We start from the raw sequence: 14,471 nt of genomic DNA, 5'->3' as shown, positions 1-14,471 counted from the left end.
AAAAAGAGGGCCCAAGAGAATGAACTAAGTTTTAATCTTCAGAAGCTACAAGAAAGGACATATTAAACACAAAGTAGAAGAAAACAAATAATGAAGATAGTAGAAATCAAGTAAAACAGAAAACAGACCCCCCCCCCAAAAAAAAAGTAAAAAAGAAAATAAAGGAAAACATAAAGTAGTTTGTAAAAAATCATTGCCGGGCATGGTGGTTCATACCTGTAATCTTAGTGCTTTGGGAGGCCAAGGTGGGTGAATCACTTGAGGCCAGGAGTTTGAGACCATCCTGGGCAACATAGTGAGACCTCATCTCTACAAAACAAAAATATTAGCCAAGCATGGTGGTGTGTGCTTGTGGTCCTAGGTCATCGAGAGGCTGAGGTGGGAGGAAATCGAGACCATCCTGGCTAACACGGTGAAACCCCGTCTCTACTAAAAATACAAAAAATTAGCTGGGCGTGGTGGTGGACGCCTGTAGGCCCAGCTACTCGGGAGGCTGAGGCAGAATGGCGTGAACCCAGGAGGTGGAGCTTGCAGTGAACCGAGGTCGAGCCACTGCACTGCAGCCTGGGTGACAGAGCGAGACTCCATCTCAAAAAAAAAAAAAAGCAAACTACAGCCCCAATATGGCAAATGGACACAAATACAAAATTGAATCCACCAATATATAAGTAATACGACTAAATGGGATTTTTCCTAGAAATATAAAGTTAACGTTTCACTCAAAAATCAATCATTGCATTGTTTCTTCTTATGTAAAATAATAATAATAATAATTTTTTTTTTGAGATGGAGTCTCGCTCTGTTACCCAGGCTGGAGTGCAGTGGCACAATCTCGGCTCACTGCAACCTCTGCCTCCCAGGTTCAGGTAATTCCCCTGCCTCAGCCTCCTGAATAGCTGGGATTACAGGCACGTGCCACCATGCCTGGCTAATTTTTTGTATTTTTAGTAGAGACGGGGTTTCACTGTATTAGCCAGGATGGTCTCAATCTCCTGACCTCGTGATCTGCCCGCCTCGGCCTCCCAAAATGCTGGGATTACAGGCGTGAGCCACAGTGCCCAGCCAGTAATTATTATAGTATATAGTTGGTCAAGAATCTTTACCATCTTTATATTGACTTAAACATCTCAGAATTTAGAAACAGAATTACCTGGAAAAGAATATCATAAGGAAGATAAAAAGTCTAAAATAAGAGATTTGTGTGCTGTAAAGTTTAAAATCTCATCCTGTGTTGGCTGGGCATGGTGGCTCATACCTGTAATCCCAGCACTTTGGGAGGCCAAGGTGGGTGGATCACGAAGTCAGGAGTTCAAGACCAGCCTGGCCAAGATGGTGAAACCCCGTCTGTACTAAAAATACAAAAATTAGCTGGGCGTGGAGGCGGATGCCTGTAATCCCAGCTACTCGGGAGGCTGAGGCAGGAGAATGGCTTGAACCCAGGGGGTGGAGGTTGCAGTGAGTGGAGATCATGCCACTGTACTCCAGCCTGGGCGACAGAGGGAGACTTCCATCTCAAAAAAAAAAAAAAAAAAAATCTGATCCCATGTCTTAGTATGCTCAGGCTACTGTAACAAGATATAATAAATTGAGTGAGTTATGAACAAGAGAAATTGATTTCCACAGTTCTGGGAGCTAGGATTCCAAGATCAGTGTACAGGCAGATTTGGTGTCTGGTGGAGGCCCACTTCTTCATAGAAGACCATCTTTTCCCTGTAATCTCCAGTGGCAGAAAGAGCAAGGGAGCTTTCTTGGGCCTCTTTTATAAGGGTACCATTCCATTCATGAGGTCATATTACCTATTTATATCCTCATGACCTAATCATCTCCTAGATGCTGTACCTTCTAATACCATTGCCTTGGGATTAGGATTTCAACATAAATTTTAGGGGAACACAAACATTCAGACCATAGCATCCTACTAGTTATATACCATTATGTTGACTAGATAACAGCTGTTTGGTTTCAGTTTAAAGAATTCCCTTAAGCAGTTCCTTCAAGGCAGGCCTAATGGTGATAAACTCCCTTAGCTTTTGTTTTTCTGGGAAGGTTTTTATTTCTCCCCCATTTCTGAAAGACAGCTTTGCTGCATAAAGTATTATTTTTTGGCAGTTTTTTTCCTTCACCACTTTGAATGTCATCCCACTACCTACTGGCCTGCAGGATTTCTGAAAATTTCTGAAAACTTTGCTGATAGTTGTATTAGCACCCCTTTGTATGTGGTATGTTTCTTACCTCTTGCTGCTCTCAAAATTTTCTGTCTTTGATTTTTGGTAGTTTGATTATTATGTGTCTTGATATACTCCTCTTTGGGTTGTATTCCTCTTTGATTGGAAAACTCTGTACTTCCTATACTGCTTGTTGGTGTCTATCCCCAGTTTAAGGAAGTTTCAGTTATTATTTATTATTATTATTATTATTATTATTATTATTATTATTATTATTTGAGATGGAGTTTTCATTCTTGTTGCCCAGGCTGGAGTGCAATGGCACAGTCTCAGCTCACCACCACCTCCGCCTCCCGAGTTCAAGCGATTCTCCTGCCCCAACCTCCCAAGTAGCTGGGATTACAGGCATGCACCACCATGCCCGGCTAATTTTGTATTTTCAGTAGAGATAGGGTTTCTCCATGTTGGTCAGGCTGGTCTGAAACTCCTTACCTCAAGTGATCCACCCACCTCATCCTCCCAAAGTGCTGGGATTACAGGCATGAGCCACCGTGTCCGGCCTATTATTTCTTTAAATATGCTTTCTGGCTCTTTGACTCTTTCTGCAATTTCTGTTGAGCAAAAGTTTAGTCTCTGGATGGTGTCCCAAAATTCCTACAGGCTTTCTTCATTCTTTTTTATTCTTTTGTCTTCTTGCTTCTCCGACTGGATAATTTCAAATATTCTGTTTCCAGCTCACTGATCTATTCTTCTGCTTGATCAAGTCTGCTATGGAAGCCTTCTACTTAATTTTTCCATTCAGTCATTGTATTCTTCATCTCTAGAATTTGTTTCTTTTTTATTGTTTCCATTTCTTTCTCAAACTTCTTGTGTATTGTTTTCTAAATCTCATTAAATTTTCTATCCATATATTCTTATAGTTTACTGAACTTCTTTATTATTCTGAATTCTTTGTCATTTCCTAGATCTCCATGTCTTTGGGGCCCATTATTGAAGCTTTATTAGTGTCTTTTGGAAGTGATTCACTGATTCTTTGCAATCTTTGTGTCCTTGCATTGTTGTCTGAGCATTTAAGAAGACCACTCCTGGCCGGGCATGGTGGCTTATGCCTGTAATCCCAGCAGTTTGGGAGGACGAGGCAGGCAGATCACGAGGTCAGGAGATCGAGACCATCCTGGCTAACATGGTGAAATCCCGTCTCTACTAAAAATACAAAAAATTAGCCAGGTGTGGTGGTGGGCGCCTGTAGTCCCATCTACTCGGGAGGCTGAGGCAGGAGAATGGCGTGAACCCGGGAGGTGGAGCTTGCAGTGAGCCGAGATTGTGCCACTGCACTCCAGCCTGGGCAACAGAGCGAGACTCCATCTCAAAAAAAAAAAAAAAAGAAGAAGACCGCCCCCCTCTTCTGGCTTTTGAAGGTGTTCTTTGGCAGGAATAGACCTTCACTATTTAGCCTGTGATTCTGGAAGGGCCAGCTCCCAGATAAGCTGGAATGACCCCAGACAGGCAGAGCTTGTTGTGATTTCTCTAGTTGACTGGGCTACTGCCTTTGCTCTGATATTAGGTAGAGCTGCTGGCTGGGTACTGTGATGGCTTTTGGTCAGGTTAGTCACAGGATATATTCCCTAGCCAAGCAATTCTGATATTTGGGATCTGCAGTTAGGTAAGGCTGCGGGCTGGGCTTGGAAGTTAGGTGGAGTCATTGCTTGGGACAAGTGGGATCATAAGCTATGCTCCTTAGAATTGCACAGTTGAGGCTGGGTGTGGTGGCTCATGCCTGTAATCCCAGCACTTTGGGAGGCCGAGGCGCAGGTGGGTCACAAGGTCAGGAGTTGGAGACCAGCCTGGCCAACATGGAGAAACCCTGTCTCTACTAAAAATACAAAAATTAGCTGGGTATGATGGCAGGCTCCTGTAATCCCAGCTACTTGGGAGGCTGGGGCAGGAGAATCGCTTGAACCTGGGAGGCAGAGGTTGCAGTGAGGTGAGACCGTGTCATTTCACTCCAGCCTGGGTGACAAGAGCGAAACTCCATCTCAAAAAAAAAAAAAAAAAGGCACAATTGAGGATTGCCTCCCTGTCAGGGTGGAACTGTGGGGTAGGCTTTTAGCTGAGTTGAGTGGTTGGTTGACCTCTCAGGTCAAGCCAGTCTGGCCCCTTTGCATTTCTTAAATGTTCGGAGGTGGGAGTCTTCCTGCCTAGGTAGGTTGTTAGGTGGGATTTTTGGCTGAGGGCTGAGTAGATCTTCATTTGACTTCCTGGGTCAAGCTGGTCTAGCTCCTTCTCTCCAGTGCATGGAGGCAGGAGTTTCCTTGCTTGAGTAGGATTGTTGGGGTTGGCTCTGAGGCTGGGCACAGAGACTAGCTATCTAGGGACTCAAGCTAGCTTGAAATTCCCACCATGCTTCTGAAGGTGACTAGCTCAGCTTTGTGGGTGGGCTTTGAGACTGGCTGGTATCTCTAATCTGGTGCCACAGCTGGCAGAAACGTAGAGGTATTACCAAGATCCATGTGCTGGTTACTATGACCTCTGCCTCATTTCATTGTTTCTACCTGACCCTGAGTGGTCTAGTGGTGCCATTTCCCCAAGTGTTCCCCTTGAGGAGAAACCACAGTGGGCTGCCTGGGAAACATCTCAGAATGCCAGGGAAGCTAGATGACTATTTCAATTTCTGTTTTCCCCTAGTAGAAACTGTGGGCCAGGAGAATCTTCTCTGTCTGGCATTGTGCTGACTTGGAGGGAAAGGGGTGCCACAGTTGGAATAAGACCATTCTTCCTTGGGCAACATAGTGAAACACAGTCTCTTAAAAAGGGGGGGAAAAAAAAAAAAGACTGTTCTCCTTACCCTTCTAATTCAGATTTCATTCCGTTCTGTGGACCATGTGTGTCTCAAACTTGTTTCCAAGTATTGGGGTTTACAAAAGGATTTTCTGGCCTGTGGATAGTTTCTAGTTGAACTTTCTGTTGGCTGGGAGTGAAGCCTGATACTTCCTAAACTGCCGTCATTCCCCTAGATACAGCTATTTGTCTCTATTTAAGTACATTTGGCTTCAACAATCATGGGTTGGGGAAAACAGCACAATAAATATTTTTAACTTAAAAAATCATTTTAGCCCAGGCAAAGTGGTCCAGCACTTTGAGAGGCCAAAGCAGGAGGATTGCTTGAGACCAAGAGTTTGAGACCAGCCTAGGTAACAGCAAGAGCCCATCTCTAAAAAAAGTAAAAGTAATTTTTAAAAATCATTTTAATTCACCATATTAATAAAGGAGAATAACCTAATCATCTCAATAGATAATAGAAATAGCATTTGACAAAATTCAGCAATCATGTATGATTAAGAATACTCAGCAGATAAACAACAATCAGCCTGATAATGTGCAGCTACGAGAAAACGCCCTACAACTATCATAGTTAATGGTGAAAAAACAGTGTTTTCCCCCTAAGACTAAGAACAAGGCTGGGATATCCATTTTCACCACCAATATTCACCACTATACTGTGGGTCTAACAGTGTAATATGACAAGAAAAAAAAAATAAGGCACGCAGAATGGAAAAGAAGAAATAAAACTGCCTTTATTTGCAGATAACAATCACATACATAGAAAATTCTAAGGGATTTACCAAAAAAAGCTGCTAAAACTAATAAGGAGATTTAACAGTATTGCAGGACACAAAGCATTTCTTTATCCTAACAAAGAATAATTAAAAACTGGAATTTAAAAAATTATTTAGGCTGGGCATGGTGGCTCACACCTATAATCCCAGCACTTTGGGAGGCTGAGGTGGGAGGATTGCGTGAAGTGAGTTTGAGACCAGCCTGGGCAACAAAGTGAGACCTTGTCCACACAAAAAACAAACAAAGCCAGGCATGGTGGTATGTGCCTGTAATCCCAGCTACTTGGAAAGCTGGGGCAGGAGCCCAGGAAAGCTGAGACTTGGAAACCTGAGACCTTGAGCCCAGGAATTCAAGGCTGCAGTGAGCTATGAGCATGCCACTGCACTCTAGAATGAGTGGTAGAAAAAAGAAAACATCTGTGCACTGAGGTATACTATGATAGCATTACATGACTGTTTTGGGAAAAACTCTAAACCGTTTTTCCTCTGCTCTCATACTAACACAACAACAATCATCAACACACAAGAAGACTTCTGTGACCAAATGTGTGAGGGTTTTTCCCAACACTCCCACACACTAAGCAGTGGACAGCAAGTGGGTGTCCTCCAATTTTATTCTGACACTATCTACTTGGAGATAGTGGGTCTCACCATGTTGCCCACTATCTACTGTCTCCAAGTAGATAGTGTTAGATGCCACAGGTCGAGGGCTCAGTCCCCAAAACTGCCCCACCTCCCACACACCAGTTGTAACTCTGGGCCTCTGAAAATTCTGACCAACTGGCTTCAAGTTGGGGTTCCCACAACCTCCACTTGGGGTTTGATTAATTTGCTGGTGCAGCTCACAGAACTCAGGAAAACACTTTTACCAGTTTATCGCAAAGAAAATCATAAAGGATACATATCAAGAGATGCATAGGGCACAGTAATGGGGAAGGGGCACAGAGCTCTCCAGCTCTCCCGGGGTGTGTCATCCTCCAGGACCCTCCATGTGTTCAGCTATCCAGAAGCTCTTGGTACCCAGTCCTCTTGGGTTTTTATGGAGGCTTCATTAAGTTGGCATTCTTCCCCCAGCATATGGAGGAGGACTGTCTCTGGAATGAGGGTTTATATGACCCACAGTTCTGGCTTGGGGAGGTGAAAGGAAGGCAAGAGAAGGTCAGAGAGATTGTTTCCTGAGGCATGCCTGCAAGGCCTAACACACCCAACATTGTAATAAAAGCTTGTAACAAGGGCTATGGGAATTATAAGCCAGGAACCCTGGACATAGATAGATTAGATAGATAGATGGATAGATGGATGGATAGATAGATAGATAGGTAGATGATTGATTGATAGATAGATAGATAGATTAGATAGATAGATTAGATCGATAGGTAGATAGATAGATAGCAAACACAATGACCCAACCTCATAGCATTTCACTCAGACTTTTATCTTGACTCTGAGAGACTCAAGATTCAACTTAAAAATGGCATCCTTAATTCTTTTTAATTTTTAATACAGCATCTCACTCTGTTGTCCAGGCTGGAGTGCGGTGGCGCAGTCTCAGCTCAATGCAACCTCCACCTCCTGGGCTCAAACAATTCTCGCACCTCAGCCTCTTGGGTAGCTGGATTAAAGGCCACGCTGCCACACCCATCTAATTTTTGTATTTTTAGTAGAGACGGGGTTTCACCATGTTGGCTAGGCTGGTCTCAAACTCCTGGCCTCAAGCAATCTGCCGACCTCAGCCTCCCAAAGTGCTGGGATTACAGGTGTGAGCCACCACACCTGGCCAGCATCCTTAAATTTTTAAAGAACTGTGTACTTCACCTTCTGGCTATGTTTGCCTTCTCATGTGTTAGGGCCTAGAAGCTGTAAATACTTACAAAAAGGGTGAAATCTTAGAATTATGATGACCATTATGTGGAACATTCCAGATGAATAAGACTGTTTGTTCATCTAAGAATTGAGTTTAAAAATGAGGGCTTCTGAATCAGGCCCTCCCAGGGATATCTATTGATGTGCAAAAGCTTCTAAAAAGATTTCAAAAATGTTTGCCTCTTTAAAAGATCTCATGTAGAAGGCAAATGAAAAGTTTAAGCAACTAGTTTATAAGAAAATTGAATCTGCCAACCTTTTCACTTAGTTACTGTTTTGCTCCAAAGGCAAAAAGAAAGCTAGGTAATATTTATAAAAATTAGGCCCTTGGGTGAAGCAGGTTTGCTTCTTTTTCAGAACTATCCATCTGCGTCCAGAAATAGGAAACCCTTTGTCTGCTCTATTTGCTAATGGGCTCTGCCCTAAACTCAGTAATCTAGTTAAGAAACAGAAGCTAAGTTGAAAAGACCGCCTGTTGAATTAAATCAGTCTCCAAAATTTGCGTTTCTGGTATTTAGCCAGTTATTTTGAAACTCTGTAAAAATATGTATCTATAAAAGAAAATCAGTAGAAATTCTTACAATAAGTGAGACCATTAGTCCAAATAAACCTCACCTTCGACCATTTTGTCTTAACTGGGCTTCTTAGCATCACCTTTCTGTCTTGGCAAATAACAATATTTAGGCCTGAAATGTAAGTTCTCTGCCTTTGAGATGTAAATTTTCTACCTTGTGTTACCTAGGAACCATCCCTTTCAAAATGCAATTCAGGGTAGAAAATTTTTAAATGGTTATTTAAAAAACGGATGAATAGCGGACTGTGATGGGTTTAAAACAAAGGTTTAATCTACTAATGATTGGATGGATCAGAGGAACTCATTGCTGGTCCCCTAACATTACAAAGCTCAAAACCAGTCAGCTCAATTTACTCCACTTTGGAAAAATTTTTAAAGCCAGAAGGCAGAGATTCCAATGGGCAACCTAACTAACAACCACCTAGGGCAATAATCTAGCAGGTCAATCAAGAAAAGGGCAAGGTCTCTTGACTCAGTCCCCCTGTTGGGATAGGTATAATTAGCAAATTCATATTTTAATGACCAGAACCCAGAGATTGCTGCCTCACGGTATTTTCTACTTCTAATTTTCCCAAACCTTTAAGAATGTCAAAGAATAAAATCTCAACAAATTATGAAAAGATCTAATTGGCTTTTATTAGCGATTCATGAACCGGGTAGCATCCAGCCTACAAAATAAACAGAAACTCCACCAGGTATGACAGCATGGTCTGCATTTGTAAGGCAGCACTAGCAGGAACAAGGATAGAAATAGCAGATTGGTTAACATCAGGTTACTTCAGGTTACGTTCCTTGTGTGGATTAAAGCAGAGGGGGCTTCCTCATCATAATCACGCTTGCTCACGTTGACTGGACTCCCTTTGATCAGTTGCTGTGAATCTCCTGACTTGTTGAAACTGTCCTATTTTTAAGTTCACTTTGATTACATGGACTCCATTCCTGGACAGGGAGGTGAGATCTTGGAGTTCCATTCAACATAAATGTATTGGAAAGTTTTTGTTAGATAGGGCTTGTTAATTTTGGCCTTGGGCTAGTCCTTTCCCATCTCTGATCCTCTGCTTCCTAACTTGTAAAATACAGATTAAATGCTCCTAACATTATGATTCTAAGAAATGTCAGGATTAGCCAAATTGCTTTATGGCACAACAATATTAGAGTGGAAGATGAGAAGCAAAATTGTTACACTGAGCAAGTATTTTTAACTGATTGAAATGAAAGATAAGAGCTTTTTTAAAGTTTATCTTCCCCTCAACCCTCCCAGCCTCTCAAACCACTGTATTAGCTTGCTAGGGCTGCCATAAAAAAATAACACAGATTGGGTGGCTTTTTAAATTAATTTATTAGGGGGGTAGAGACAGGGTCTTACTATGTTGTCCAGGCTGGCCTTGAACTCCTGACCTCAAGCAATCCTCCTGCCTCGGCCTCCCACAGTGGACGGCTTAACGACAGAAATTTATTTCTCACTACTCTGGAGATTAGAAGTCAAAGATCAAGGTGCTGGTGATTTTGTTTCTTCTGAGGCCTCTCTCTTTGCTTGCAGATAGCTGCCTTCTCACTGTGTCCTCTCCTGGTCTTTGTTCTGTGCACGCGTCGCTGGTATCTCTTATGTCCAAAGGACACCATGTTGGATGAGACTAACAGCCTCCTTTGAACTTAGTCACCTCTTTAAAGGCCTCATCTCCGAATAGTCACATTCAAAAGAAATGGGAGTTAGGACTTCAACAAATGAATTGGGGGTTACACAATTCAGCCCATACCAATGACCTATTCTAAGGTTCCTGTTTCAAAACATTGTAGCCAAATGCATACTCCTGGGAGAAAATTATTTTGTTTTAGGACAATTTAAACATATTTTTAAATGGAATACATGCAGCAATTTGTTAAATTACATTAGTAATATTTTCCTATGGCTAAGTCCACCTGGAAAGCTAGTTATCAAAATGAAAAATGATTGTTTCATTTAGTCCTCGCCAGTAGTAGTTAATTCGGTTTTTATGATTTTTGTAAAATGCACTATATAAGATTTTCTTTAAAATAAGTATATAAAAATCAAAAACATCATTAAGATTTTCATTAGTATACAATCCAAAACTAAAAATTTTAAAACAGACTAGCTTCATTTTACATGACAAGAAGATTTGAAAGAGCTAATTTTACTGCTTGATCTGACTGTCTGCCCAAAATACTTTTCTTGGAGAAAGACAGTGAATGAGATGTAAGGCTCAAAGGGTTAAACCCTTGAAATATAAAAACACATACTGTCTTAGAATCCCACTTAATGAAGCTTATGTTTGATTAGCTTGCCGTTTTAATTACAATTTCAAGTCTTTTAGAGACAAATTCTATTTTTTCCAGAACAAACGTGCATATCTTTATAATACAACAGGGAAGAAAACAAACATTAGATTTTAACTGTTGAGCTTTTTTTACTTTTTGACCATAGCAGTCGACTTTTTTTTTATATTTTCCTTCACAGTCTGGCATTCATCTGATTCATTAGCTTCTCCAATTTGATTGCTAGGGCCATGTTACCTTTAATCTTCAATTTTCCTGACATGAATGCCATTGTTGGTTTTAGTTTCCCTAAAATGAGAAAATGAGAGAGGGAAAAGCAACCATTAGTGCCCTTAGGGATATATTGCTTTAAGAACATGCATTCTAAAAACAATCTCCTTGAGTTCTATAAACCTCAGAAGCATAGACATTTCTGTTACAGCATTTTATATCAGTATCTTGGGAATCCCAATTCCTAGACTTAGATGTTAATATCCTATAAGAGCTAGCATAAAAACAACAATCAGCAAAAGATTATAGCAAATGTTTTTACACTAAAAACATTTTTATACACTAAAGGATACACGGCCCTCAAATGAATTCTGGTAAACAAATACTGTCTATTTTAGTTAATTTTCCAACTTATGATAGTTCATTAAACTTTTAACATTTCAAGTTTAAGTTCAAAAAACCAAACAGTGTAAATGAACAAAATATTCTTAAGAAATGATCATTAAAAGTATAGTGTATGGACACAAAATATGTGTTAGCATTACTTTAACCACAGAAATGCCAGGGTATAAAAAATGTGAGCATTAAAATAGAATTGTAGCTAATAACAACATGTAATAAATGTGAGCTCCATGGAGAGAAGTACATTTGTTATCTGCTACTCTTATTCCAGTGTCAGTACAGGGTCTATCACATAGTGGAATTAATGAGGAAACAGACTCAAAAAAGATTTTGACTTGCCCAAGGTCACACAGCTTGTATGAGGCAGTGCTGCAATTCAAAGCCAGATATGTCTGCCTTTCATTTATGACTTTTGTTTTTCCTTTTTTTTTTTGAGACAAGGTCTCACTCTGTCTCCCAGGCTGGAGTACAGTGGTGTGATCATGGCTTACTGCAGCCTCGACTTCCCAGGCTCATCTGAACCTCCTACCTCAGCCTCCTGAGTAGCTGGACTACAGGCAAGCAACACCATGCAGGGCTAATTTTTTGTAGAGATGGGGTTTTGCCATGTTGCCCAGGATGGTCTCAAGTGATCCACCTGCCTCCCAGAGTGCTGAGATTACAGATGTGAGCCATCTGGCCGAGCCTCATTTATTATTTTCTGTCTTACGTTATGCTAATTGATATAGATGACATATCTCCTAGAAGGCACAATATGTGTTTGGTTTATTAGTAGCCACCCTCCCCACCCCTGTGCCCCACACAGGTTCTCTGTAGAGAAAGTGTGCGAGTTAATGTATTACATATATATTATATTGAGCTATTAAATGCCTTTAAATTATTCTAAATAGAGGTTATAGCAAAGCCTCATAGAGTTATTATAGGTAGAAAGGATCAAGTCCAACTCTTTTATTTTAATGAATAAACTGAGCTGTGTCCTACTTTAAGACAATGTGATGTTAAAATCCCAATACTTACAAATAATAAACGAAGGGGTAACTTTTATTTACGTGGAGGATACTGAAAGATCTTTATTCTGGAAGGAACAGAACAGCCCCTCCAAAAACACAAATACAGACATCTGGGTGTCCTTCAGCTAAATCAACTGGATCATGCTCTGTTATTCTACAGTGAAGCCTACCATTCCACCCACCCCACTCACACACTTCCAATCAGCTTTGCAGAGCCTTGCCCATAGAGATGAATGGACATCAAATATAACCAAAACCAAAACACAGATAAGAGCAACTTGGAGGAAACAGAATGCTGGCTCAGACGAAAGATAACTAAAATAGAGTAAATGGAGAACAAATTAAAAATTCCATAATCTCTGCCCTCAGAGATAAAAGAAAATAATACAGCAAGGGATGGAGAACAGGATGCAGGCGGAGAAAGAGGGAAGAGGAGGAGCACAGGAAGGAGAGAGGAAAAGAAGAGGGGATGAAGGGGAGGGAGGGAGGAGAAAAAGGGAAAGGGGGAAAGGCAGTGATACCAGGGAAAGAGAGGGGATGGGTTGGATTGAGGAGGAGGAAGAAAAACCATCAGAAAACAAGATGAGCTCTTAGAAATTAAAATTTTAGTCAACAAAATTAAAATGCAATAGAAAGGTAGGAAAAAGAAGGTGAGTCGATCTCCTAGAAGGTGAAAAGAATTATACAAATATATGTGTAATAGGAGAAATGAGTGATTAAATCAGATGATCTTTTTCTCCAGAAAGTCAGAAGAGAGAAAACAGAGAACTCTCAAAGAAATAATATAAGAACTTTTCAAGGGGCTGGGAAAATGACATTTACCTTTTATCACTGTGAAATATCAGACCACCACAGAGAAATATGTCTCTGATTTCAAAAACTTTCAGAAAGGACGGGGTAGATAGAAAAGATTAAGAAGAACAACATCAAATTCTCAACGATAATGTTAAGATGATAAAGCAATGGCTTCAAAATTCTGAGGGAAAATGAATTGCAACCTGGAAATCTCTACCCAGACAAACAATCAAGAGAGTTGGTAGAGGAACAGTAGTTTCAGATACACACAAAAATTATCTCTAATGTATCCTTTCTCATGAAACTACTGGACGATGTGTGCCACCAAAATGAAGATATAAAGGAAGAAAGAAGACATGGGATCCAGGAAACAGGCGATTCAATGCAAGAGAGAGTTAAATTTCTAGGACAACAGCTGTGTAGCAGCCTTAATGAGCTTCAGGTCTAGATTATAACATGAAGACAAAGGGCTCCAGGGAAAAAGTGGACTGACATGAGCTGATACATTTGACAACGTAGAAAACTGCATCAAGAAGCTATGGGAAGAGTACAGGAAGACTTGGCTTAGTGTCATGGACTGAATGTTGGCATTCCCCCCAAACTTCATATCTTGAAGCTCTTGCCCTCAGTGTGATGGTCTCAGGAAGTGGGGCCTTGGGAAAATAATTTGGTTTAGGTGAAATCATGAGGATGGAGCCGGAATGATGGGATTAGTGCCCTTATAAGAAAAGGAAGAGAAACAATTCAGTGGCATTTAAGTCCAGGTACAATGTTGTGTACCACCACACAACACGTGGTATCTATCTAGTTTCAACCATTTTCATCGTCCCAAAATGAAACCCTCAGGGATTCAGCATTAGCAGTTCCCCCTGCCTCCAGACTCTGGCAACCACCAACAGCTCTCTGTGTCTATGGATGCATCTATTCTAGATATCTAATATAAAAGAATTTCTGCGATATGTGATCTTTGGTGTCTGGCTTTTTTCATTTAGCATAATGTCCCATGGTGTAGCATGTATTAGTACTTCATTCATTTTTATGGCTGACTACTATTTCATTATATGTATATACCACACTTTGTTTATCCATGCATCCCTTAATGGACATTTGGGTTGTTTCTGTCTTTTGCCTATTGTGAATATCGCTGCTGTGAATATGCATGTACATTTATTTGTTCGAGTGCCTGTTTTCAATTCTTTTGAGTATATATTTACAAGTAGAAATTTTGAGTTATTTGGTAATTCTATAATTAACTGTACCTATACATCTATGGGTTTAACTAAACCCATGTATCTATAGTCAACTGATCTTCAACAAGGGTGCCAAGACCATTTAACACAGGAAAGAACAGTCTATTCCACAAATGGTGCTGGGATAACTGGATATCCACATACAAAAGAATGAAGTTGGACTCTCCTACCATCTACAAAAATTAACTTAAAATGGATCATAAACCTAAATGTAAGAGGTAAAACTCAAAACTCTTAGAAGAAAATATAGGGATAAAGCTTCCTAACCTTGATTTGGCAAAGGATTCTTA

At 40.6% G+C, this 14,471-nt stretch overlaps 1 protein-coding gene across 2 annotated transcripts in view; it reads right to left on the bottom strand.

Annotated features, from left to right (window-relative positions):
- Positions 1–8,836: 8,836 nt before the first annotated feature.
- The window catches only part of HSDL2 (hydroxysteroid dehydrogenase like 2), a 95,067-nt gene continuing 89,432 nt past the window's right edge, over positions 8,837–14,471 (bottom strand). The window contains 1 exon segment of one of the 2 annotated variants that reach the window (NM_001132322.1): positions 8,837–10,802. In NM_001132322.1, the coding sequence (NP_001125794.1) occupies positions 10,690–10,802 (113 nt within the window). In that variant the 3' untranslated portion in view covers positions 8,837–10,689. 2 annotated transcript variants of the gene reach the window in all.

This window comes from Pongo abelii, chromosome 13 (genome assembly GCF_028885655.2).
Source record: "Pongo abelii isolate AG06213 chromosome 13, NHGRI_mPonAbe1-v2.0_pri, whole genome shotgun sequence".
NCBI lineage: Eukaryota > Metazoa > Chordata > Mammalia > Primates > Hominidae > Pongo > Pongo abelii.
Note: the sequence above shows the minus strand (reverse complement) of the source record. Positions and strands in the feature narration are given on the sequence as shown.